Source organism: Oncorhynchus nerka, linkage group LG9b (assembly GCF_034236695.1).
Source record: "Oncorhynchus nerka isolate Pitt River linkage group LG9b, Oner_Uvic_2.0, whole genome shotgun sequence".
NCBI lineage: Eukaryota > Metazoa > Chordata > Actinopteri > Salmoniformes > Salmonidae > Oncorhynchus > Oncorhynchus nerka.
In genome coordinates, this window is record NC_088424.1 from 4,603,549 (window position 1) to 4,626,398 (window position 22,850).

General features: G+C 41.8%; 1 protein-coding gene across 5 annotated transcripts in view; it reads left to right on the forward strand.

The window, feature by feature from the left end:
• Window positions 1–22,850, forward strand: part of LOC115114144 (F-box-like/WD repeat-containing protein TBL1XR1) — a 45,049-nt gene that overhangs the window by 8,287 nt on the left and 13,912 nt on the right. For all 5 annotated transcript variants that reach the window (XM_065013287.1, XM_029642157.2, XM_029642158.2 and 2 more), the window contains 4 exons: window positions 4,057–4,149; window positions 8,439–8,584; window positions 20,418–20,652; window positions 21,563–21,695. In XM_065013287.1, the coding sequence (XP_064869359.1) occupies window positions 4,092–4,149; window positions 8,439–8,584; window positions 20,418–20,652; window positions 21,563–21,695 (572 nt within the window). In that variant the 5' untranslated portion in view covers window positions 4,057–4,091. The remainder of the gene's footprint in view (window positions 1–4,056; window positions 4,150–8,438; window positions 8,585–20,417; window positions 20,653–21,562; window positions 21,696–22,850) is intronic.

Genomic DNA, 22,850 nt, shown 5'->3' on the forward strand with positions numbered 1-22,850 from the left:
CTTGCAAGACAAAGAACATCCCAACCGTGAAGCACGGGGGTGGCAGCATCATGTCGTGGGGGTGCTTTGCTGCAGGAGGGACTGGTGCACTTCACAAAATAGATGTCATCACGAGGTAGGAAAATTATGTGGATATATTAAAGCAACATATCAAGACATCTGTCAGGAAGTTAAAGCTTGGTCACAAATGGGTCTTCCAAATGGACAATGACCTCAACCGTACTTAACTAGTTGCTCCTACCCTCTACTTTTTTGAACATTTTGTTAAAAATCGCGCAACATTTCAGCGCCCTGCTACTCATGCCAGGAATATAGTACGTTCATATGGTTAGAATGTGTGGATAGGAAACCCTCGGACGTTTTTAAAACTGGTTAAATCACGACTGTGGCTATTACATAACGTGCGTTACATCGGAAAGCGCAGGAAAACCTGATCACAGAAAATGGAAATAAATATCCTTGCGCCACTTCCAGCAATTGTTAACAGTGAGCCGAATTAGATAAGACCGAGCATTCAACTCCCACAGCATCCCCATGTTGTCTAGAGTCTTGTGAATTGAATCCTCTTTGATTCTTGGTTGAACCGAAACAGGGGCACCACTTACCTCCGGTCTCCGCCCAGATCATTCCGGAAGAGCTCTCTCGTGAAATTTTTTCCAAGACGACAGCTAATGATTTTGACATCGCCTATGGATGATTTTTATCGCTTATTAACGTTTACTAATACCTAAAGTAGCATTACAAACGTATTTCGAAGTGTTTTGTGAAAGTTTATCATCTACTTTTTGAATTTTAAAAAATGACGTTACGTTGTGAAATCGCTGTTTTTTTCGTTTATCACACAGTCTACATATAACGATATCTTGGCTTTATATGGCCCGATTTAATCGAAATAAAGACCCAATAGTGTTTATGGGACATCTAGGAGTGCCAACAAAGAAGATGGTGAAAGGTAATGACTGTTTTCTATTTTATTGTGCGGTTTGTGTAACGCCGAAATGCTAATTATTTTGTTTACGTCCCCTGCTGTGCTTTTGTGTTGTAGTGTATTGGTGCATGCTATCAAATAATAGCTTCTCATGCTGTCGCCAAAAAGCATTTTAAAAATCTGACTTGTTGCCTGGATTCACAACGAGTGTAGCTTTAATTTGATACCCTGCATGTGTATTTTAATGAACTTTTGAGTTTTAACTAATACTATTAGTATTTAGCGTAGCGCATTTGCATTTCCAGAGCTCTAGTTGGGACGCAAGCGTCCCAAGTAGAGGCAAGAGGTTAAGTATTGGAGTGTCCATCACAAAGTCCTCACCTCAATCCTATAGAACATTTGTGGGTAGAACTGAAAAAGCATGTGTGAGCAAGGATTCCTACAAACCTGACTCAGTTACACCAGCTCTGTCAGGAGGAATTGGCCAAAATTCACCCAACTTATTGTGGGAAGCTTGTGGAAGGCTACCCAAAACGTTTGACCCAAGATCAACTATTTTAAAGGCAATGCTACCAAATACCAATTGAGTGTATGTAAACTTCTGACCCACTGGGAATGTGATAAAAGAAATAAAAGCTGAAATAAAGCATTCTCGCCACTATTATTCTCACATTTCACATTCTTAAAATAAAGTGGTGATCTTAACTGACCTACGACAGGAAATTTTTACTAGGATTAAATGTCAGGAATTGTGAAACTGAGTTTAAATGTATGTAAACTTCTGACTACAACTGTATATCTTGAAATGTAGACACACTGCTTGTTTCTCAGCAACCTCACCCCTCATAGTCAATGTGAATAGGACAAACTATGGGTGTCTCCTATGTGTTATCCTGAATGTACAACCAAACCCATCAGCTGTACCCGTGACTAACGCCACATATTGCAACACGATCCCATTCCTACCATTGTCATGATTCTGTCTGTGTCGTGAAGTGCATCGCATTCTCCAGAGGCCAAGGCTCTTGATTTGTTTACCATTAGCTATCATTTCTGGTCTCTGTGTGTACTTTTCAGTGGGCTAGCATGATGAAGTGCTATAAATTCCAATCAGCCATCCTACACGTCCCTGTTTCTTTCCACGGTCCTGTTTAAACAGTGTGTGGCTCACTTGAATAAATACGCATCTCAGGAATACGAACTATGCGGGATGTTTTTCCTTTCCCCCAGTGGTTTTGTCCACATGAGTCAGCCTGCCCTCTTAAGGATGGCTCAGTAATTATTTCCAGTTGTGGGGGTAATGAATGGAAACTGGTGCCTTGCCTAAGGGCCAGGATGGAATTTAACTCCATGATTGTACTGCCAATTGATAATGATAAGTTTGGCCGTAACCACAGAGTGTTATGAATTTTCCCTAAAGTAGGTCAGGCGAGGTAAGGGATCAAAAGGCTTGCCCATTTTGATATGGTGTTACATAGTGGAGTTATGTCATCTGTTGGCAGGGCTACAGACTGAGACCATTTAGTCACATTTTGTGACCCTTTGACTTAGCTGTGCAAGTAAACATTTTTAAATTGGTCGCACTGGTGCAAGCTGCACATTCTACTTGGACACCTCAATCAAAAGGTTCAAATTTTGGGGCAGATAAAAGCATTAATTTGTTAAACAGTAAAGTGTCTGCCCTGCTGCCTGTTTAGCTGGGGCTTGCTGTTGTAATGTGCAAGCCTCACACACTCTGTCCCCCCTCATGATTGTATAATAGTGATGGGGGGGAAAAAACTATTTTTGGACACTATTATATTGGTACTTGGAGGAGTCAAAGTGTCGGTTTTTAGATATTAGCCAACGCTAGTCAGCTGTACTAGTGCCAAAATGCTGGTATTTTACACCCTATAGCTTGTTCTCCATCTTTTTAAATAGTGAGCCTAGTTTTCAGCACTTATTTCCATGACAGAAACTAATTTTCTCATGCTCTCTCGTCTGCAGCAGACAAAATGAGCAGTATGTTTGGAGCATCAGATCGCAGTATTGAATCACAATACATATAGAATTGTGAGAATCGCAATACATATCGTATCGGCACCTAGGTATCGTGATAATATCTTCAGGTCAATGGCAATTCCCAGCCCTATTGTATAATATTTCAAAATACAATGGGGGGAAAAGCACAACTTTGGAAGCAACTAATGTCGCTATTAAAGAGAGAGACTGCCCCTAAAAAGCTATTTCTCATTTTCAAAATGGCCTGTGTGTCCTCTAATATTCTTGTGTCAAACTTTGTTTCCAACTTTGTGGCAACAGTTTGCGGAAGGCCCTTTCCAGTTTCAGCATGACATTGCCCCGTACGAAATGCGATTTCCATACAGAAATGGTTTGTCGAGATCGGTGTAGAAGAATTTGACTGGCCTGCACAGAGCCCTGACCTCAACCCCTTCGAACACTGTTGGGATGAATTGGAACGCAGACTGCGAGCCAGGTCTAAGCGATCAACATCGGTGCCCAACCTCACTACTGCTCACGTGGCTGAATGGAAGAAAGTCCCTGCAACAATGTTCCAACATCTAGTGGAAAGCCTTCCCAGAAGAGTGGAGGCTGTTATAGTAGCAAAGGGGAGACCAACTCCATATTGATGTCCCTGATTTTGGGATGAGATATTCGACAAGCAGGCATGTTTGACAATGCAAATATGTTTAGGGGGTGCCACCAGATCATGGGCTGGTGCCACTAACTGAAACAGAGGCACCAGTGCCAGCAGGGGAAAATGTCAGTGTGGATCTCTGCGTTGTGAGTTTGTGTCATTTTTACACCTTATTTTATTGACTCAGGGTATTTGCATGGATCTACTATCCATCGACTTTCAACATGTCGTCTAGACTGTAAATGTTGCCACTCTCCAAGACTCCCAAGTTCAAAAGCAAGCTCAGTTCCAACTAGATGCCTCGTCACTAATCAGTGTAGTGGTAAACTGAAGTCCATCGGCAAATGTTCAACCATGACGAAGGCACTGGGTTTGTTTGAAGTGTCTGTTTTAATCTGTTAATAAGTATCTGAGTATAACACAAGCTGTACAGCATTCATATTTTGTCAGGCTGTGTTGTAACTGTGTGGGTGTGTCTCTCTCTTCCTAGGCTACCATTCCCTTCGTTGACCACCAGGATTAAAAATGAGCATTAGCAGTGATGAGGTCAACTTCCTGGTGTACAGATACCTGCAAGAGTCAGGTAAGACACATCTGATCTACAGTGCCTTCGGAAAGTATTCAGACCCCTTGACTTTTTATAACATTTTGTTACGTTATATAGCCTTATTCCAAAATGGATTTTAAAAATCCTCATCAATTTACAAACTATCCCATAATGACAAAGCAAAAAACGTTTTTTGGAAATGTTTGCAAAAATAAAAATGGAAATATCACATTTACATAAGTATTCAGGCCCTTTACTCATTACTTTGTCGAAGCACCTTTGGCAGCAATTACAGCTTCGAGTCTTCTTGGGTAGGACGCTACAAGCTTGGCACACTGGCCCAGCCAGAGTCCGGGCTCTGGCTGGGCCACTCAAGGACATTCAGAGACTCGTCCCAGCTGTTTGCTTATTAGTTCCTCTCATTCTTCTCTGCAGATCCTCTCAAGCTCTTTCAGGTTGGATCGGGAGCATCGCTGCACAGCTATTTTCAATTCTCTCCAGAGATGTTAGATTGGGTTCAAGTCCGGGCTCAGGCGGAACCACTCAAAGACATTCAGAGACTTGTCCCGAAGCCACTCCTGTATTGGCTTGGCTGTGTGCTTAGGGTCGTTGTCCTGTTGGAAGGTGAACCTTCGCTCCAGTCTGAGGTCCTGAGCACTCTGGCGCAGGTTTTTTTCAAGGATCTTTCTGTACTTCGCTCTGTTCATGTTTCCCTCGATCCTGACTAGTCTCCCTGTCCCTGCCGCTGAAAATCATTCCCACGGCATGATGCTTCACAGTATGGATGGTGCCAGGTTTGCCTTTTACTGAGTAGCTTCCGTCTGGCTACTCTACCATAAAGGCCTGATTGGTGGAGGGCTGCAGAGATGGTTGTCCTTCTGGAAGGTTCTCCCATCGCCACAGAGTTGCTCTGTCAGTAACCATTGGATTCTTGGTCAGGGAAGTTTGGTCAGGAAGATGACCAAAGCCATTCTCCCCCAATTGCTTAGTTTGGCTGGGCGGCCAGCAGTTCCTTCTTCCATTTAGGAATGATTTTGAGGCCAGCGTGTTCTTGGGGTTCTTCAATGCTGCAGAATATTTTTGGTACCCTTCCCCAGATCTGTGCCTTGACACAATCCTGTTTTTGAGCTCTATGGACAATTCCTTTGGTTTTTGCTCTGACAGGTGTGTACTAGAGGTCGACCGATTAATCGGAATGGCCGATTAACAATGTGAAATCGGTATTTTTGGGCACCGATTTCCAACGATTTTGATTTAAAAAAAAAAAACGTTTTATTTAACGAGGCAAGTCAGTTAAGAACACATTCTTATTTTCAATGACTGCCTAGGAACTGTGGGTTAACTGCCTTGTTCAGGGGGAAAACGACAGATTTTCACCTTGTCAGCTCAGGGGTTCCAATCTTGCAACCGCACAGTTAACTAGTCCAACGCTCTAACCATTGCACTCCACGGAAAGCCTGCCTGTTACACGAATGTAGTAGAAGCCAAGGTAAATTGCTAGCTAGCATTAAACTTATCTTAAAAAAAACAATCAATCATAATTACTAGTTATAACTACTGATCCAGTTTAGCAGGCAATATTAACCAGGTAAAATTGTCATTTCTCTTGCTTTCATTGCACGCAGAGTCAGGGTATATGCAACCGTTTGGGCTGCCTGGCTCATTGCAAACTAATTTGCCAACATTTTACGTAATTATGACATACATTGAAGGTTGTGCAATGTAACAATAATATTTAGACTTAGGGATGCCATCCGTTAGATAAATTCCTGAACGGTTCCGTATTTCACTGAAATAATAAACTAGTGATAGTTTCCGGATTCGATCATATTAATGACCAAAGGCTCGTATTTCTGTGTGTTATTATGTTATAATTAAGTCTGATTTGATAGAGCAGTCTGACTGAGCAGCAGCAGGCCCATAATCATTAATTCAAACAGCACTTTCATGCGTTTTGCCAGCAGCTCTTCGCAAGCACAGCGCTGTTTATGACTTCAAGCCTATCAGCCTAATGGCTGGTGTAACCAATGTGAAATGGCTAGCTAGTTAGCTGGGTGTGCGTTAATACTGTTTCAAACTTCACTCGCTTTTAGATTTGGAGTATTATTCCCCTTGTGCTGCAAGGGCCGCGGCTTTTGTGGAGCGATGGGTAACGATGCTTCGAGTGTGGCTGTTGTCTGTGTTCCTGTTTCGAGCCCAGGTAGGGGCAAGGAGGTACGGAAGCTATACTGTTACACTGGCAATACTATAGTGCCTATAAGAACATCCAATAGTCAAAGGTATATGAAATACAAATGGTATAGAGAGAAATAGTCCTATAAATACTATATTAACTACAACCTAAAACCTCTTACCTTGGAATATTGAAGTCTCATGTTAAAAGGAACCACCAACTTTCATATGTTCTCACGTTCTGAGCAAGGAACTTAAACGCTTTTTTACATGGCACATATTTTTACATGGCACATATTACTTTCTTCTCCAAAACTTTGTTTTTGCATTATTTAAACCAAATTGAACGTTTCATTATTTATTTGAGGCTAAATAGATTTTTATTGATGTATTATATTAAGTTAAAATAAGTGTTAATTCAGTATTGTTGTAATTGTCATTATTACAAATAAAAAAATTGGCAGATTAGTCTGTATCGGCTTTTTTGGTCCTCCAATAATTGGTATCGGCGTTGAAAAATCATAATCGGTCGACATCTAGTGTGTACCTTTCCAAATCATGTCCAATCAATTGAATTTACCTTCTTGTAAAAAGAAGTGATAGTCAGTCTCTCCTCAACTCTTAGCCAAGAGACTGGCATGCATAGTATCTATATCAGCCCTCCGATTACAATTAAGAGCAAAATGTGCCGCTCTGTTCTGGGCCAGTTCAGCATAACTAGGTCTTTCCTTGCACCACTGGACCACACGACTGGACAATAATCAAGATTAGACTAAACTAGAGCCTGCAGAACTTGCTTTTTGGAGTGTGGTGTCAAAAGCAGAGCATGTCTTTATTACTGCCAGACCTCTCCCCATCTTTGCAACCATTCAATCTATATTTTATGACCATGACAGTTTACAATGTAAGGTAACGCCAAGTAAGTTAGTCTCCTCAACTTGTTCAACAGCCACACCATTCATTACCAGATTCAGCTGTGGTATAGCACACAAGGAATGATTTGTACCAAATACAATGCTCTTGGTTTTAGAGATGTTCAGGACAAGTTTATTACTGACCCCCCATTCCAAATCAGACTGCCACTCTTTGTTAAGGGTTTCAGTGACTTCATTAGCTGTGGTTGCTGATGCATATATGGTTGAATCATCAGCATACATGGGCACACATGCTTTGTTTAATGCCAGTGACAGGCATTGGTAAAAATAGAATAGAGGGCCTAGAGAGCTGCCCTGCAGTACACAACACTTCACATTAAAGAAAACTCTTTGAGTTCTATTAGATTGCCAAATTGTGGAATCAGAACTGAGGTTGAAAAGCCATAACACACACCTTTTTTCAACAACAGGTTATGGTCAATAGTATCAAAGGCTGCACTGAAATCTAACAGCACAGCTCCCACAATCTTTTTATTATCAATTTCTTTCAACCAATCATCAGTCATTTGTATCAGTGCAGTACATGTTGAGTGCCCTTCTCTGTAAGGATGCTGAAAGTCTTTCGTTAATTTGTTTACAGAGAAATAGCGTTATATTTGGTCAAACACAATTTTTCCCCAACAGTTTGCTAAGAGCTGGCAGCAAGCTTATAGGTCTGCTGTTAGAACCAGTAAAGGCCGCTTTACCACTCTTGGGTAGCGGAATTACTTTGGCTTCCCTCCAGGCCTTAGGACAAAGTCTTTCCTATAGTCTCGGATAAATTAAAAAAATATGACAGATAGGAGTGGTTATAGAGTCAGCTACCGATTACATTGTGCTGAGTCGGTTCCGGAAATAAGTGTCTCACCCTTTTGAAAATAGTTTTTTGAACTTTTTTTTTGAACTATTTGCGAAAGCAATACATTTTTCCATTATCAGATCTGCAAATTATCTAGCTTAAATCCAGGGAAAATGCTTAATATCGCAAACATTTCAGCTACCATAATCCCCAAAATGAATCTTAACTGAGTGCTGCCCAGTGGGCAAAGCCAGTTGAAATGTTTATTACAACCAGACATTGGTTGAAATTACATTATTATGACATTTCAACCAGTTTTGCCCGCAGAGTGTAAACTCTGCAAGGTGAATGTAAACATAGTGACACAGTGGTGTGGTGATTTGAAGGACAGTGGGTGTGCAACTCATTTTCCCTTTCCTCTCGCCCCATCCTTCTGCCAGGCTTCTCCCACTCGGCGTTCACCTTTGGCATAGAAAGCCACATCAGCCAGTCCAATATCAACGGAGCCCTGGTTCCCCCTGCTGCCCTCATCTCCATCATCCAGAAGGGCCTGCAGTACGTGGAGGCAGAGGTCAGCATCAATGAGGTCAGTACCCACAACACTAACTTTCCTATTTACTGACTGTACCCCAAACTCACCGGGTGGTATACCACATTTTACTATATACCAGGATTGATGCATGGACCGGTTTGGGGTTTTACTTTACAATCTATAACGGTATTTCAATGTTTGGTTAGTTAAATGTGATACGCAACTCAGGCAGGTATGTCTGTTTTTATAATTTACTCCGTTTGCTACTTCAGTCGTCTTTCTCCCTCCTGCTGCATGCCACTTCCAAACACAAAGCCTTGCCGCCTGTCACACAAGGAGAGAGTAGATGTTCGACCACAGAGTCAAAAACACTTTCTTGCCGTTCACTCGGCAGTCTGCATGGTCAGATAGATGGAACAAGATGTTGGTGAAAACTCTGCTGCTTTCCATGTGTTCTATAATTACACAAACTAATAGTAGTTTTCAGACAGTAAGATACACTATCTGCTAGTTTGTATTTTCTTAGCCATTTGTGACTAAAATAAATATTTTTAGATGCTAATCGCTAGTTAGCTGGCTAGCTAGCTTGCTTGCTAAATATACTAAGAGTCAGAACAAATGTATAAAGCTAATACAGCCTGGTACCAGTGCTGGTGTAGGCCTAGATAAGCATATTGTTTGTGCAACAATTTCTTAAATCAGAGAAGAATAGGTTAAATATATGTTAGCTACATGGGTTAAGAACATCTCATTACGGTCCCCTGGAAAAATTGACCAACACTTTGGTTCCTATCCTGTCAATAATTCATTCATTTTCATGTCAAACAACAATGCACAACAAATATTATGGCTGAACCTAAACGTGCAGGTTGATAAAATACCTGTATTTATGGGAAAGATGTTTGAAAAGGGTATTTTGTTTTTAAATTATATTGTAAATTGGAATGGTAGAGTTATCAGAATTGTATGGGAAGGTCTGCTCAATCCAAGAGTACAACCAATTTATTACAGCGTTACCCCAAGCAGGTAGGATGTAGGGAACTGGTCTGTCTGCCCAATATAAAGGATCAAAACTGGCAGAGGAATAAAAATAGCATAAATAGGAAAGTAAATCAGTTTCATTAGAGGTCCCAGATGTGCTCAATGGGATTGAGATCCGGGCTCTTTGCTGGCCATGGCAGAACACTGACATTCCTGTCTTGCATTAACCTCTCTGTGATATGTGGGACGGTAGCGTCCCACTTGGCCAAAAGCCAGAGAAAATGCAGAGCGCCAAATTCAAATAAATTCCTATGAAAATCAAACTTTCATGAAATCACACATGTAAGATACCAAATTAAAGCTACACGTGTTGTGAATCCAGCCAACATGTCAGATTTCAAAAAGGCTTTTCGGCGAAAGCAAACGATGCTATTATCTGAGGATAGCACCTCCATAAAGAAAAGACAGAACATTTCAACCCTGCAGGCACGACACAAAACGCAGAAATAAAAATATAAATCATGCCTTACCTTTGACAAGCTTCTTCTGTTGGCACTCCAATATGTCCCATAAACATCACAAATGGTCCTTTTGTTCGATTAATTCCGTCCATATATATCCAAAATGTCCATTTATTTCGCTCGCTTGATCCAGAAAAACACAGGTTCCAACTTGCGCAACGTGATGACAAAATATCTCAAAAGTGACCTGTAAACTTTGCCAAAACATTTCAAACTACTTTTGTAATACAACTTTAGGTATTTTTTAAAGTAAATAATCAATAAAATTGAAGACAGGATGATCTGTGTTCAATACAGGAAGAAAACAAACTCAAGCATGCTTTCTGGTCATGCGTCTCTATCAAACAGTACACATGAAGTGACCTTCGTTCAAGATGGCCGTACTTCTTCATTACACAAAGGAATAACCTCAACCAATTTCTAAAGACTGGTGACATCCAGTGGAAGCGGTAGGAACTGCAAGCAAGTCCCTTAGAAATCTGGATTCCCAATTAACTCATTGAAAAGAGGGTGACCTCCAAAAAAAAAATCTGAATTGGTTTGTCCTCGGGGTTTCGCCTGCTACATAAGTTCTGTTATACTCACAGACATGATTCAAACAGTTTTAGAAATTTCAGTGTTTTCTATCCAAATCTACTAATAATATGCATATCTTATCTTCTGGGTATGAGTAGCAGGCAGTTGAATTTGGGCATTCTTTTCATCCCAAATTCCAAATGCTGCCCCCTATCCTAGAGAAGTTAAATCAAGCATAGAACGACAGTATGGCTGGTGGTATTGTCATGCTGGAGAGTCATGTCAGGATGAGCCTGCAGGAAGGATACCACATGAGGGAGGAGGATGTCTTCCCTGTAACACACAGCGTTGAGATTGCCTGCAATGACAACAAGCTCAGTCCGATGATGCTGTGACACACCGCCCCAGACCATGACTGAATCTCCACCTCCAAATCGATCCTCCAGAGTACGGGCCTCGGTGTAACGCTCATTCCTTCGACGATAAATGCGAATCTGCCATCACCCGTGGTGAGACAAAACCGCAACTCGTCAGTGAAGAGCACTTTCTGCCAGTCCTGTCTGGTCCAGCGACGGTGGTTTTGTGCCCATAGGTAGCGTTGTTATCGGTGATGTCTGGTGGGGACCTGCCTTACAACAGGCCTACTAGCCCTCAGTCCAGCCTCTCTCAGCCTATTGCGGACAGTCTAAGAACTGATGGAGCGATTGTGCGTTCCTGGTGTAACTCGGGCCGTTGTTGTTGCCATCCTGTACCTGTCCCGCAGGTGTGATGTTTGGATATACCGATCTTGTGCAGGTGTTGATACACGTGGTCTGTCATTGCGAGGATGATCAGCTGTCCATTTTGTCTCCCTGTAGTGCTTTCTTAGGCATCTCACAGTACGGTCATTGCAATTTTTTGCCCTGGCCATATCTGCAGTCCTCATGCCTCCTTGCAGCATGCCTAAGGTACATTCATGCAGATGAGCAGGGACTCTGGGCTTCTTTCTTTTGGTGTTTTTCAGAGTCAGTAGAAAGGCCTCTTTAGTGTCCTAAGTTTTCATAACTGTGACCTTAATTTTCTACCGTTTGTAAGCTGTTAGTATCTTATCGACCGTTCCACAGGTGCATGTTCATTAATTGTTTCAGCGTGGGAAACAGTGTTTAACTTCTTGGCGCACCCATCATCCGCTGAATTGCAGAGCGCCAAATTCAAATTAAATTACTAAAAATATTTAATTTTCATGAAATCACAAATGCAAAATAGAAAAACGCAGCTAGGCTTTGTTGTTAATCCACCTCGCGTGTCAGATTTCAAAAAAGCTTTTACAGCTAAAGCAAACCAAGCGTTTATATATGGACATCTCTCTCAGCAGACAAAACATTACAAACAGCTAGCAGCAAAATAGATTGGTAAGCGATTAATTGTATTGCTTTTGACCTTTGATGATCTTCGGATGTTTGCACTCACGAGACTCCCAGTTACACAATAAATGTTCCTTTTGTTCCATAAAGATTATTTTTATATCCAAAATACCTCCATTTGGTTGGCGCGTTTTGTTCTGAAATCCACAGGCTCAAGCGGTCACGACGGGGCAGACAAAGCAATGTCTTTTTTGTGTATGCAAAACTCTGCTGGCACCCAGCCATCCACTGATGCGATGTGATCATTCTCGCTCATTTTTCAGAATAAAAGCCTGCAACTATGTCTAAAGACTGTTCACACCATGTGGAAGGAAAACAATCTGGTTGATATCCCTTTAAATGGAGGGAAGGCATGCAATGGAACAGGGAGTTTTCAAAATACTTCCTAGTTGGATTTTCCTCAGGTTTCCGCCAGCAATATCAGTTCTGTTATACTCACCGACAATATTTTGACAGTTTTGGAAACTTTAGAGTTTTCTATCCTAATCTGACAATTATATGCATATTTTAGCTTCTGGGCCTGAGAAATACACAGTTTAATTTGGGTACGTTTTTCATCCAAACATCAAAATACTGCCCCCTACACTCAACAGGTTAAACCCTTTACAATGAAGAACTGTGAAGATCTGTGAAGTTATTTGGATTTTTACGAATGATCTTTGAAAGACAGTGTCCTAAAAAGGGGACTTTTTTGTTGTTGTTGCTGAGTTTATAAAACTACCCAAGATTCAAGACTTTGTGCTTTTCAGATAAAATTATTATATAGAATTCCAACCTAATAAGAATTTCAACATAATGTTGAATATTTGGGGCATTCAATCAAGCTCTGCAGATTTTGTTGTGAGGATACAGAATCAATAGACCATTTATTTTGGTATTGCCCTCAGGTAGCCTGTTTCTGGTCTCAGGTTCAGGAATGGCTGACAATGCAGAACATTGATCTAAAATTGTCCCTATAAATAGTGCTGTTGGGAGATCTGGAGAGACCAGGTCAGTCAATTAATAATATATTAATACTCTTAGCGAGTTGAAGATAAATACTTATACTATCTTATTTAGCCTTAGCCTGATTCCAAGATGGCATAGCAGTTCAGACGTCTTTTGTCCTCGTCTTGTCGTGTCCCGTATATATATATTTACAACTTTTTTCACATAAATTTTTAAAAATTTTCCATCAACTCATCTTCAAAACACTCTCCTGCAACCCGCCTCACCAATTTATATTTATAAAAAAGTATTATTTACCTCAAATCTGTAATCCTCCAAGAAGCTAGCCAGAAACTAGCCAGGAGCTAGCCAGAAGCTAGCCCAGAAGCTAATTCCAGAAGCTAGTTCAGAAGCTAGTTTGCTTCTTTACTGGCAAATCGTTAGTATTCAGCTAACCACGGTTTGTGGTCATCAGCTATCCTTTAGCTCGAAAATCTATCGGCAGTTTTGTACGGCGCGGCTCGGAACGGAACATACCGGACCAATTTTTCTCTCCATGTCCCTGGATTTCAACCGCTAACTCTGGACATTCATACCTGGATCTCACAGCTAGCTAGCTGCTATCCGTGTGACTATCGGCTTTCGTCGATTCCGGAGCAAACATCAATTATTCCGGAGCTAGCCAGCTCCGTCAATCACTCCTGGGCTGCAGTCACCTATCCGGACCCGTTTTACTGCCTACGTGGAGCCCCACCGGGCCTTCACAACTGGACTGCCGACGTTCTCTCCCCGAAGGAGTTATCCGCTCCTCCGTCGCGACGTTACCTGAACGCCCATCTGCGGCCTGCTAAACGTTAGCTGTCTTATCGGCTGCTATCTGAATAGACAATCGGACAATTTATTTATTTTTATTATTATTATCTTTTTGGGCCTCTAACTATATCTATTGTTTTTATTTTTGTTGTGTGATTTGGATTAATCCCCTCTACCACACGGAACCCCACTAATCTACTGACGGAACGCAAGAGGTGGCTAATAACAGACCTCCATCCTATGCTAGCTAGCTACCGATGGCCGGGCTAGCTGTCTAAATCGCCGTGACCCCCAACCAACCTCCCCACTCACCGGACCCTTTTGATCACTCGACTAAGCATGCCTCTCCTTAATGTCAATATGCCTTGTCCATTGCTGTTCTGGTTAGTATTTATTGGCTTATTTCACTGTAGAGCCTCTAGTCCTGCTCACTATACCTTATCCAACCTATTCGTTCCACCACCCACACATGCAATGACATCTCCTGGGTTCAATGATGTTTCTAGAGACAATATCTCTCTCTTCATCACTCAATACCTAGGTTTACCTCCACTGTATTCACATCCTACCATACCCTTGTCTGTACATTATACCTTGATGCTATTTTATCGCCCCCAGAAACCTCCTTTTACTCTCTGTTCCAGACGTTCTAGACGACCAATTCTTGTTGCTTTTAGCCGCACCCTTATTCTACTCCTATGTTCCTCTGGCGATGTAGAGGTGAATCCAGGCCCTGCAGTGCCTAGCTCCACTCCTATTCCCCAGGCGCTCTCTTTTGACGACTTCTGTAACCGTAATAGCCTTGGTTTCATGCATGTTAACATTAGAAGCCTCCTCCCTAAGTTTGTTCTATTCACTGCTTTAGCACACTCTGCCAACCCGAATGTTCTAGCTGTGTCTGAATCCTGGCTTAGGAAGACCACCAAAAATTCAGAAATTTTAAATCCAAACTACAACATTTTCAGACAAGATAGAACTGCCAAAGGGGGCGGTGTTGCAATCTACTGCAAAGATAGCCTGCAGAGTTCTGTCCTACTATCCAGGTCTGTACCCAAACAATTTGAACTTCTACTTTTAAAAATCCACCTCTCTAAAAACAAGTCTCTCACCGTTGCCGCCTGCTATAGACCACCCTCTGCCCCCAGCTGTGCTCTGGACACCATATGTGAACTGATTGCCCCCCATCTATCTTCAGAGTTCGTGCTGCTAGGCGACCTAAACTGGAACATGCTTAACACCCCAGCCATCCTACAATCTAACCTTGATGCCCTCAATCTCACACAAATTATCAATGAACCTACCAGGTATCTCCCCAAAGCCTTAAACACGGGCACCCTCATAGATATCATCCTAACCAACTTGCCCTCTAAATACACCTCTGCTGTCTTCAACCAAGATCTCAGCGATCACTGCCTCATTGCCTGCATCCGTAATGGGTCAGCGGTCAAACGACCTCCACTCATCACTGTAAAACGCTCCCTGAAACACTTCAGCGAGCAGGCCTTTCTAATCGACCTGGCCGGGGTATCCTGGAAGGATATTGATCTCATCCCGTCAGTAGAGGATGCCTGGATATTCTTTAAAAATGCCTTCCTAACCATCTTAAATAAACATGCCCCATTCAAGAAATGTAGAACCAGGAACAGATATAGCCCTTGGTTCTCCCCAGACCTGACTGCCCTTAACCCAACACAAAAACATCCTGTGGCGTTCTGCATTAGCATCGAACAGCCCCCGTGATATGCAGCTGTTCAGGGAAGCTAGAAACCATTATACACAGGCAGTTAGAAAAGCCAAGGCTAGCTTTTTCAAGCAGAAATTTGCTTGCTGCAACACTAACTCAAAGTTCTGGGACACTGTAAAGTCCATAGAGAATAAGAACACCTCCTCCCAGCTGCCCACTGCACTGAAGATAGGAAACACTGTCACCACTGATAAATCCACCATAATTGAGAATTTCAATAAGCATTTTTCTACGGCTGGCCATGCTTTCCACCTGGTTACTCCTACCCCGGTCAACAGCACTGCACCCCCAACAGCAACTCGCCCAAGCCTTCCCCATTTCTCCTTCTCCCAAATCCGTTCAGCTGATGTTCTGAAAGAGCTGCAAAATCTGGACCCCTACAAATCAGCCGGGCTAGACAATCTGGACCCTTTCTAAAATTATCTGTCAAATTGTTGCCACCCCTATTACTTGCCTGTTCAACCTCTCTTTCGTGTCGTCTGAGATTCCCAAAGATTGGAAAGCAGCTGCGGTCATCCCCCTCTTCAAAGGGGGGGACACTCTTGACCCAAACTGCTACAGACCTATATCTATCCTACCATGCCTTTCTAAGGTCTTTGAAAGCCAAGTCAACAAACAGATTACCGACCATTTCGAATCTCACCATACCTTCTCTGCTATGCAATCTGGTTTCAGAGCTGGTCATGGGTGCCTCAGCCACGCTCAAGGTCCTAAACGATATCTTATCCGCCATCGATGAGAAACATTACTGTGCAGCTGTATTCATTGATCTGGCCAAGGTTTTCGACTCTGTCAATCACCACATCCTCATCGGCAGACTCGACAGCCTTGGTTTCTCAAATGATTGCCTCGCCTGGTTCACCAACTACTTCTCTGATAGAGTTCAGTGTGTCAAATCGGAGAGTCTGCTGTCCGGACCTCTGGCAGTCTCTATGGGGGTGCCACAGGGTTCAATTCTTGGACCGACTCTTCTCTGTATACATCAATGAGGTCGCTCTTGCTGCTGGTGAGTCTCTGATCCACCTCTACGCAGACGACACCATTCTGTATACTTCTGGCCCTTCTTTGGACACTGTGTTAACAACCCTCCAGGCAAGCTTCAATGCCATACAACTCTCCTTCCGTGGCCTCCAATTGCTCTTAAATACAAGTAAAACTAAATGCATGCTTTTCAACCGATCGCTACCTGCACCTACCCGCCTGTCCAACATCACTACTCTGGACGGCTCTGACTTAGAATACGTGGACAACTACAAATACTTAGGTGTCTGGTTAGACTGTAAACTCTCCTTCCAGACCCATATCAAACATCTCCAATCCAAAGTTAAATTTAGAATTGGCTTCCTATTTCGCAACAAAGCATCCTTCACTCATGCTGCCAAACATACCCTTGTAAAACTGACCATCCTACCAATCCTCGACTTTGGCGATGTCATTTACAAAATAGCCTCCAATACCCTACTCAACAAATTGGATGCAGTCTATCACAGTGCAATCCGTTTTGTCACCAAAGCCCCATATACTACCCACCATTGCGACCTGTACGCTCTCGTTGGCTGGCCCTCGCCAAACCCACTGGCTCCATGTCATCTACAAGACCCTGCTTGGTAAAGTCCCCCCTTATCTCAGCTCGCTGGTCACCATAGCATCTCCCACCTGTAGCACACGTTCCAACAGTTATATCTCTCTAGTCACCCCCAAAACCAATTCTTTCTCTGGCCGCCTCTCCTTCCAGTTCTCTGCTGCCAATGACTGGAACGAACTACAAAAATCTCTGAAACTGGAAACACTTATCTCCCTCACTAGCTTTAAGCACCAACTGTCAGAGCAGCTCACAGATTACTGCACCTGTACATAGCCCACCTATAATTTAGCCCAAACAACTACCTCTTTCCCTACTGTATTTAATTAATTAATTTGTTTTGCTCCTTTGCACCCCATTATTTTTATTTCTACTTTGCACATTCTTCCATTGCAAATCTACCAGTCCAGTGTTTTACTTGCTATATTGTATTTACTTTGCCACCATGGCCTTTTTTGCCTTTACCTCCCATCTCACCTCATTTGCTCACATCGTATATAGACTTGTTTATACTGTATTATTGACTGTATGTTTGTTTTACTCCATGTGTAACTCTGTGTCGTTGTATCTGTCGAACTGCTTTGCTTTATCTTGGCCAGGTCGCAATTGTAAATGAGAACTTGTTCTCAACTTACCTACCTGGTTAAATAAAGGTGAAATATATATATATATATTTTTAATCTTTGGATTCTATTCGATTATGTCAAACATCACATCATAGTTGAAAGATATATGGTATAGTGCCATACATGCACTCAAACATATTCAGTTGGCCTTGCTGTTATGATTTTTGTTGTCCTTGATATCTTTGTTGTTTTTTTTGCATTGTTGTTTTCTGTTTTTTCTCTCTCTTTTGTTCATTTTGTTGGGGGGTGGAGAAATTGAATATTTTTTTTCTGGGTGGAGGGAGGGGGGTCTCGGATGGTTGAGGGGCAGCTCTTGGGGATCTGTGGGGGGAAGGGGTCTTGGAGGGCTGGCAGTTGGAAGCTTAGGCCGGTGGCTGATGGAGCACTGGTTCAGGTCCCCGTTTTTTGACCTTGTGGGAGATCTGCCGACGTGCCCTTGAACAGGGCGTTGACCCTGATTGCTTGTGTGTGTCGCTCTGGATGGGAGTCTGTTAGATGACTAATGTGATGTAATTGTTGAGTGGCTTTATGGCAAGTATGTTTTAATCATTCAATAATAAAGAAATAAATCCATTCAAGGAGCTCCCTGCCCACTATATTCCGCCTATAGTATTAGAATAATGATTATATGATTCAAACAGTTCAATTAACTAGACCTAGATGTGTGCCCATATCATGCAGCCCTGCAGCCCCTGTGGAAATTATAACAAAAGTGCAAGAAATGGTTTAAAATGCTGAGTTTGGTTTGAAGTTGGATTGAACAGTAAAAAAACTGAATGAAGAATGAAAACTGAATCAGAATGAAGAAATCTCCATTGCAGTCACTCACAATTTGTGTTGCCACCCGAGGGTCATTTTTAGAACTTTTAGTAGTCAAAAACATAAAATAGCGTCATCCTGTCTAAAAAGTAAAAAAAAATTGTGATATGATATTTAGGCTATATCGCCCAGCCCTATGTTAGACATATCTGTTGAAATATTAAAAGGTTAAAAACAAAACATCAAATTTGAACTTTTGAGTGGAATTCCCCTTTTTTAATGAAAACGTTTCTGAACCTGTATCACTGGTCAATGGCAACTGCTGTGTTGAAACCCTAACACATGTCTCGGGTCGCGTTGATGCAGGATGGTGCGTTTTTTACACAGAAAAGGAACGTTAAAATGTAGACAAGTTCTTGCTTCATTTTGTAAACGGATATCTAAAGTGCTTCCTATTGAAAATTCAGTTGCACTTCTCCACTGAGATTAAATATATTTGCTCTTGTCATTGAACCACCAGACAAGACAGCGCTCTGACTGATGTGTAGGTTACTTTCCTCTGGTACTTTCGTCCGGTGTATTTTTTTTATTTTTTCCAGTCGCAAATTTAAAATGCCAGATTAACTTCAAACAAAACATTAGGAAATGTAGCTGGCTACATTCTTTCTATTATAAACATTTTTTTTTAAATATGCATCGTTTATGAAAAAAATACCTTGCTTTTTCTTTGTACACTAATTTACTTGTGTGGCTGGTAGCCAAATAGATTAGCACTTCTGTTGTCATTGATGAAAACAGTTTTCTGCCTCATGTGTTGCACTAATGCATTTTGTGTGAAGAAAAACTAGAGTTGCATGCCCTGTATCACTCGATTGAAGCAACAAAAAAAAACACTTGACTTTCAATGTGAAACTAGGAATGGGCATGAGTACTCAAACTGATGTCACAACTCAATATTTAACCCGGAGATAATTTTATTTAATTTTTTATTTAATTTTACAATACTGTAAACGATTTGGTCAACGTTGTCTTGAAGACGACGTTCATTTGCTTTGATTCTAGTGTGACATTTGTGCATTTGTGGTACACAACAAAAAATAAACCAGGCCAGGCATCACACGGTTCTGCTCGCTAAATTCCCTTTCTCCTCTCTCACTAACTCGTTTGCCGTCCGACCGCGCCCTTTACACAGAAGTGCTGAGTGCGACTACAGAAATAAATGCATCTAACTGATGGGATACACAAGCTACATTTTTTTGCACAAATTCAAAATGGACTGGTTGAAGTAGGGAAATGTGTTCCCACAACAAGCTGCAGTTTAGAATAACCGCGTAATTTTCCTCATAGGCTACTTTGTGGTTATCACTAGTTACCACAGCCACAAAGTCAAGTTGGCTATTGTAAAAATTCATGACAACAAAAATTTGCTGAATTTGTACTTTTCTGTGTGAAAAACGTATAATCCTGCGTTAACGCGAAATGTGTCTTCATTTCAACCCCTCTGAATCAAAGAGGCGTGGGGGGCTGCCATAATCGACATCCACGTCTTTGGCACCCAGGGAACACAGGGTTAAAACTGCCTTGCTCAGGGGCAGAACGACAGATTTTTACCTTGTCAGCTCGGGGATTCGATCCAGAAACCTTACGGTTACTGGCCCAACGCTCTAACCACTAGGCTAGCTGCCGCCACTTTGAAGATTATGTTCCACGATATAATATAACCAGTTACAGTTTCAATAAAATAATGTTAGATGGATATATGAGGCAATTTAGCAATAAGGATTCATTATCTGTAATGTTTTTTATAAATTGGGCATTGTTGCGCACTGTTGGCATATAGATAAATGTGCACATTGTTTTCCTTGTTCTAAAAATAGCTCATGCGAGTACAGTCAAAGGCCAAATGCCCATTCCTATATGAAATGAAGATTAAATCCCAGATTTTTTTGAGTCAGCATTTTGAAAATTCTGATTTCTCAAAGCTAATGCTGCAACCCCTGTATCGTGTCATCCAGGATGGAACTCTGTTTGACGGGAGGCCCATCGAGTCGCTGTCTCTGATCGACGCTGTGATGCCCGATGTGGTGCAGACGCGGCAGCAGGCCTACCGGGAAAAGCTGGCCCATCAGCAGCAGGCAGCCGGGGCTGGCAGCGCCAGTGGCACCCAGGGCCCCCAGCCCGGCAGCACCAAGAATGGAGAGGGTGGAACCGCTGCCAACGGCGAGGAGAATGGCGCCCACGCCTTAGCAAGTGAGCAGATCCTTTCATTATGACACCTCCTTTTTATTTTTGTTGAATTTTAGACTTTTTTCCCCTTTCGTAATAGTTAACATGATATCATAACCAGGGATGGGATCAAATCCAATTTTATTTGAAATTAACTTATGAAGGGAATTCTATTGAATTCAAGTTATGTAATTGTGTTGAATTGTAAAAACATTTACTCAGTTAATGAAATTAATGCACTTAGTATCAAAAATTTACTGCAGGATTTGTTTGAAATAATTTAAACTGATTTTGTATATTTCTAGTATAGCGAAGCTGTCTGAACATTGACATTATCGGCCTTAAGACCTGAGGGAATTGGAATTTGGGGAATTCTTGGGGATAATATTGAACTAGAAATTGAATTCACCTAACATTGGAATTGGGGGGATTGGAATTGAGGACTTGAATTGTCTCTGAATTCAAAGACTGACCTGGAATTTGAATTAAATGGAATTTATTGGAAGAGGGAATTGAATTAAGATTGGACAGTACAAATGAAAAACAGTACGAATGATTTACAATACATAGACCTACATAATCACCTCCTTGTGTTTAAGCACAACTGATGATGGAGATTGTTTAACCTTTTTCTCTCCATCATTCCTACTAACACTAGCATAGGTTTAGCTGCTACTCGACAAGCTTGACCAATGAAAATCTTGACGTTTCTTCCGTCATGCATTTTAAGTGGTCGAAACTCCCTTCAGCCAATGCTTACATCAATCCCACACTTTTAAAAGATGATCAGGGAATGTCCAAGTGCACATTTGGGAGATTTAGGGGGCAGCCCAAGATCTCAATGTGATGGTAAGCAAGATGGATATAATCCGTTTGATACAAAGTTGAGTCCTCTATCTAACTCTATGGTGTATTCCATCCTCTCCCCCTCCAGACCACCATGCAGACATGATGGAGGTGGACGGGCATGTTGACATTCCCCAGAACAAGGCCATGGTGCTGCGAGGCCACGAGTCCGAGGTGTTCATCTGTGCCTGGAACCCCGTCAATGACCTGCTCGCCTCAGGGTACAGAACCGACTCCTTTATCCTTCTCTTTCTCTCTCTTTTGGTTTCACTGTCTGTCTTCTCTCCTACTCCTCTCTCCTTTTCTCTCACCCTCCTATCACTCACTGTCTTCCTCTCCTTCTACTCTCTCTCTCTTCTACTTCTAAAGATAAATGCTTATTGTTCATAAAGTAAATTCCCCCATCATATAGCATTGGCAGTTTTCATGATTAGTATGCGTTGACCTACATTTTGATGAGTAGAACTTAATCAAGGAAGTTTACAACAGAGTGTTGGTGGTAAACTTAAGATAAAGCATGTGTATATTTGGCAGGTTTATGTACTCTCGCATCTAATTTAATCCTGAGAAGTGTGTTTTATTAGCCCTTTACACACGTACCCTTATACAGTTTGAAAATTGAAGATTTGAGCACTAGTAAGTGCCTAAATTGGAACGTAGTGGCTGTACAGTAACCTGCTATACATGACGTCTGAGCTCTCTCCTCAAAGAGTGATTTATTTAAAACGAGGCTCAATTTGGTGAGTAGAAAGACAATGTTTTCAGGGATACACAGACAGATGTTCAATTTAGTTTATTCTGCATGTTCTTTGGGATTTTCTAAATGGATTAACAATTCCACATTGAACGTTGCATGGTGATAAATTACGGCCATGACATCTGTTTGGTGAGTAGGCCTAGGCTTAATGATTCTGTTCCAAACTGAATGAGCCGATGTTGGTTTATTGTGTCGAAAACGTGCCGCAGCAAATACACCTGAAATGCACTCATGACTCTTCTATGCGCACCAAAATTCCGACCTGTTTCTCTGAATCGCCTTGTGAAAGCCTAACACTGTAAGATCGTATTTTATAACTCAACTAGTCATGTTGGCAATAGAGCAAGCTTTCAAATCATGCCCACCTGATCCAGATTGCTATTTAAAATGGACCGCTTTTGGATTGCGTAAACAACAGTAGTTGTGTGATGTTGGGGATGCAGGGTTGTATTCCAAACGAAACAACTACAAGTGTGCTTGCTCTAGTTCCTCAACGGCACAGCTAGGAGAGCTAAAAAAAAAAGTTACTTTTAGTTGAACTCTTCTTTTAGTCATAAAAGTGTATTGAAAATGCTTAAGAATTACGTAGACTTTGGAGATGTGTGGCCACTTGGAGACC